This window comes from Oncorhynchus masou, unplaced genomic scaffold (genome assembly GCF_036934945.1).
Source record: "Oncorhynchus masou masou isolate Uvic2021 unplaced genomic scaffold, UVic_Omas_1.1 unplaced_scaffold_9839, whole genome shotgun sequence".
In the NCBI taxonomy this organism is placed as follows: domain Eukaryota; kingdom Metazoa; phylum Chordata; class Actinopteri; order Salmoniformes; family Salmonidae; genus Oncorhynchus; species Oncorhynchus masou.
In genome coordinates, this window is record NW_027016356.1 from 1 (window position 1) to 5,367 (window position 5,367).

At 51.5% G+C, this 5,367-nt stretch overlaps 1 protein-coding gene across 1 annotated transcript; it reads left to right on the forward strand.

The window, feature by feature from the left end:
• Window positions 1-3,045: 3,045 nt before the first annotated feature.
• Window positions 3,046-3,651, forward strand: LOC135538568 (cuticle protein 16.5-like). Its single transcript, XM_064964460.1, has one exon. It carries the CDS (start codon window positions 3,046-3,048, stop codon window positions 3,649-3,651), a length of 606 nt encoding a protein of 201 aa, XP_064820532.1.
• The last annotated feature ends 1,716 nt before the right edge of the window (window positions 3,652-5,367 follow it).

Genomic DNA, 5,367 nt, shown 5'->3' on the forward strand with positions numbered 1-5,367 from the left:
ATATGGACTACAGCGGTGCTCCTGCTATAGCATCAGCAGCCAGTCATATGGACCACAGCGGTGCTCCTGCTATAGCATCAGCAGCCAGCCAAATGGACCACAGCGGTGCATCCAGCAGTATAGCATCAGCAGCCAGTCATATGGACTACAGCGGGGTGCTCCTGCTATAGCATCAGCAGCCAGTCATATGGACTACAGCGGTGCTCCTGCTATAGCATCAGCAGCCAGCCATATGGACTACAGCGGTGCTCCTGCTATAGCATCAGCAGCCAGTCATATGGACTACAGCGGTGCTCCTGCTATAGCATCAGCAGCCAGCCAAATGGACCACAGCGGTGCTCCTGCTATAGCATCAGCAGCCAGCCATATGGACCACAGCGTGCTCCTGCTATAGCATCAGCAGCCAGTCATATGGACCACAGCCAAATGGTGCTCCTGCTATAGCATCAGCAGCCAGTCATATGGACTACAGCGGTGCTCCTGCTATAGCATCAGCAGCCAGCCAAATGGACCACAGCGGTGCTCCTGCTATAGCATCAGCAGCCAGCCATATGGACCACAGCGGTGCTGCTGCTATAGCATCAGCAGCCAGCCAAATGGACCACAGCGGTGCTCCTGCTATAGCATCAGCAGCCAGCCATATGGACCACAGCGGTGCTCCTGCTATAGCATCAGCAGCCAGCCAAATGGACCACAGCGGTGCTCCTGCTATAGCATCAGCAACCAGCCAAATGGACCACAGCGGTGCTCCTGCTATAGCATCAGCAACCAGCCAAATGGACTACAGCGGTGCTCCTGCTATAGCATCAGCAACCAGTCATATGGACCACAGCGGTGCTCCTGCTATAGCATCAGCAGCCAGCCAAATGGACCACAGCGGTGCTCCTGCTATAGCATCAGCAGCCAGCCATATGGACTACAGCGGTGCTCCTGCTATAGCATCAGCAGCCAGTCATATGGACTACAGCGGTGCTCCTGCTATAGCATCAGCAGCCAGTCAAATGGACCACAGCGGTGCTCCTGCTATAGCATCAGCAGCCAGTCATATGGACCACAGCGGTGCTCCTGCTATAGCATCAGCAAACAGCCAAATGGACCACAGCGGTGCTCCTGCTATAGCATCAGCAGCCAGCCAATGGATACAGCGGTGCTCCTGCTATAGCATCAGCAGCCAGTCATATGGACTACAGCGGTGCTCCTGCTATAGCATCAGCAGCCAGCCAAATGGACCACAGCGGTGCTCCTGCTATAGCATCAGCAGCCAGCCATATGGACCACAGCGGTGCTCCTGCTATAGCATCAGCAGCCAGTCATATGGACCACAGCGGTGCTCCTGCTATAGCATCAGCAGCCAGCCAAATGGACCACAGCGGTGCTCCTGCTATAGCATCAGCAGCCAGCCAAATGGACCACAGCGGTGCTCCTGCTATAGCATCAGCAGCCAGTCATATGGACCACAGCGGTGCTCCTGCTATAGCATCAGCAGCCAGTCATATGGACCACAGTGGTGCTCCTGCTATAGCATCAGCAGCCAGTCATATGGACCACAGCGGTGCTCCTGCTATAGCATCAGCAGCCAGCCAAATGGACCACAGCGGTGCTCCTGCTATAGCATCAGCAGCCAGCCAAATGGACCACAGCGGTGCTCCTGCTATAGCATCAGCAGCCAGCCAAATGGACCACAGCGGTGCTCCTGCTATAGCATCAGCAGCCAGCCAAATGGACCACAGCGGTGCTCCTGCTATAGCATCAGCAGCCAGCCAAATGGACCACAGCGGTGCTCCTGCTATAGCATCAGCAGCCAGCCATATGGACTACAGCGTGCTCCTGCTATAGCATCAGCAGCCAGTCATATGGACCACAGCTGGTGCTCCTGCTATAGCATCAGCAGCCAGCCAAATGGACCACAGCGTGCTCCTGCTATAGCATCAGCAGCCAGCCAAATGGACCACAGCGGTGTTCCTGCTATAGCATCAGCAGCCAGTCATATGGACCACAGCCGGTGCTCCTGCTATAGCATCAGCAGCCAGCCAAATGGACCACAGCGGTGCTCCTGCTATAGCATCAGCAGCCAGCCAAATGGACCACAGCGGTGCTCCTGCTATAGCATCAGCAGCCAGCCAAATGGACCACAGCGGTGCTCCTGCTATAGCATCAGCAGCCAGCCAAATGGACCACAGCGGTGCTCCTGCTATAGCATCAGCAGCCAGCCAAATGGACCAGCGGTGCTCCTGCTATAGCATCAGCAGCCAGCCAAATGGACCACAGCGGTGCTCCTGCTATAGCATCAGCTGCCAGCCAAATGGACCACAGCGGTGCTCCTGCTATAGCATCAGCAGCCAGTCATATAGCGTGCTCCTGCTATAGCCAGCAGCCAAATGGACCACAGCTGCTCCTGCTATAGCATCAGCAGCCACCAAATGGACCACAGCGGTGCTCCTGCTATAGCATCAGCAGCCAGCCAAATGGACCACAGCGGTGCTCCTGCTATAGCATCAGCAGCCAGCCAAATGGACCACAGCGGTGCTCCTGCTATAGCATCAGCAGCCAGCCAAATGGACCACAGCGGTGCTCCTGCTATAGCATCAGCAGCCAGCCAAATGGACCACAGCGGTGCTCCTGCCATAGCATCAGCAGCCAGTCAAATGGACCACAGCGGTGCTCCTGCTATAGCATCAGCAGCCAAATGGACCACAGCGGTGCTCCTGCTATAGCATCAGCAGCCAGCCAAATGGACCACAGCGGTGCTCCTGCTATAGCATCAGCAGCCAGCCAAATGGACCACAGCGTGCTCCGCTATAGCATCAGCTGCCAGCCAAATGGACCACAGCGGTGCTCCTGCTATAGCATCAGCAGCCAGCCAAATGGACCACAGCGGGTGCTCCTGCTATAGCATCAGCAGCCAGTCATATGGACCACAGCGGTGCTCCTGCTATAGCATCAGCAACCAGCCAAATGGACCACAGCGGTGCTCCTGCTATAGCATCAGCAGCCAGTCATATGGACCACAGCGGTGCTCCTGCTATAGCATCAGCAACCAGCCAAATGGACCACAGCGGTGCTCCTGCTATAGCATCAGCAGCCAGCCAAATGGACCACAGCGGTGCTCCTGCTATAGCATCAGCAGCCAGTCATATGGACTACAGCGGTGCTCCTGCTATAGCATCAGCAGCCAGCCAAATGGACCACAGCGGTGCTCCTGCTATAGCATCAGCAGCCAGTCATATGGACCACAGCGGTGCTCCTGCTATAGCATCAGCAGCCAGCCAAATGGACCACAGCGGTTCTCCTGCTATAGCATCAGCAGCCAGTCATATGGACCACAGCGGTGCTCCTGCTATAGCATCAGCAGCCAGTCATATGGACTACAGCGGTGCTCCTGCTATAGCATCAGCAGCCAGTCATATGGACCACAGCGGTGCTCCTGCTATAGCATCAGCAGCCAGCCAAATAGACCACAGCGGTGCTCCTGCTATAGCATCAGCAGCCAGTCATATGGACCACAGCGGTGCTCCTGCTATAGCATCAGCAGCCAGCCAAATAGACCACAGCGGTGCTCCTGCTATAGCATCAGCAGCCAGTCATATGGACCACAGCGGTGCTGTGAAGCCTTTCTGCACTGCTTTGCATGGCTTAATATGCCCCTTCTGAGAACTGAAAATCCAAGCTTTAGCATGTGGCATTCAGTCACATGTAACCTCTCCTCCTCCTCTCTGTATTTGTTTGTCTCTCTTTCTTCTCAACTCTTACTTTCCCTGACATTTTTATTTTTTAAAGTGATTTCTGCGTATTTCAGCATTGCGTATTAATGTGCAGCCAGTGTTGCTGTTCTGTTGGGGTCTGGGGCTAAGAGTTAATGTGGTTGTGCATTATATATCCCCCTGCTTAATGAACAGCCCCCACTTCCAACAGGCACATGAATATTACATGTCCCAAAGTGTCAACACGACCAGGATTGTTGGAATAATTACATTATGTAATGTGATAGCCACTGCCTCAAGCTTTGTTCAATAAAACCTCAATAGTCTTCGCTTTTTCACAGGAGTGCCATTATATGCACACATGAAAGCATGCATGTATGTATGCACACATGCAAGCAGACACACACACCTTCATGCATGCACGCACACACAACTACACACACACCACACATGCTGTACGCATGCACACACACACTTTCAATATAATATGACCCCCCCGTGGAATCAAGGCAAACACACCCACCCACACACACACACACCCACACACACACACACACACACACACACACACACACACACACACACACACACACACACACACACACACACACACACACACACACACACACACACACACACACACACACACACACACACTCACACACACACACATGCCACACATGCCTTACACACGCATGCACATACACACACACACCTTCAATATCTTATGAACCCCCCTGTGGAATCAACTGATCCTCATCTGAAGGCCTTGCTAGAGGACTGCTATCTTCAATACAGCTATATATGCTCACAAAATCATCCAGGCACAGTGAGTTGTGGGTGATTGTGGCATGCTGCATAGCCAATCAATCACCAAGTCTCAAATGACTCCCTATTCCCTATGTAGTACACTACTTTTGACCAGGACCCAACCTTTGGTAGTATTACAGCTGTGAATCTTTCTGGGAACGTCTCTAAGAGCTCTGCACACCTGGATTGTTATTCAATAAAAATTCTTCAAGCTCTGTCAAGTTGGTTGTTGATCCAGGCTGTATCACATCCGGGCCGTGATTGGGAGGCGATGTACAATTGGCTCAGCCTCGTCCAGGTTTCAAATTCTTATTTACAGGCGTCATTGTAAATAACAATTTGTTCTTAATTGACTTGCCTAGTTAAATAAAGGTAAAAATAAATAAATAAATAAAATAATAGAATCATTGCTGGACAGCAATTTTCAAGTTTTGCTATAGATTTAAGCCAATTTAAGTCAAAACTGTAACTGGGCCACTCAGGAACATTCAATGTCATCTTGGTAAGCAATTTCAGTGTATATTTGGCCATGTGTTTTAGGTTATTGTCCTGCTGAAAGGTGAATTTATCTGCCAGTGTGTCACCTGACCTTAGTGATCTTTGTTTTCTTAATTATTTTGGTTAGGTCAGGGTGTGACAAGGGTGGTTGGTTTAGTTTTGTATTGTCTAGGTGTTTTTGACCTGTCAAGGGTTTTTGTATATCTATGGGGCTTTAGTATGTCTAGGTAAATGTAGGTCTATGGTGGCCTGAATTGGTTCCCAATCAGAGACAGCAGTTTATCGTTGTCTCTGATTGGGGATCCTATTTTGGTTGCCATTTTGGTTTTGTGGGTTATTGTCTATGTGTCAGCACTCG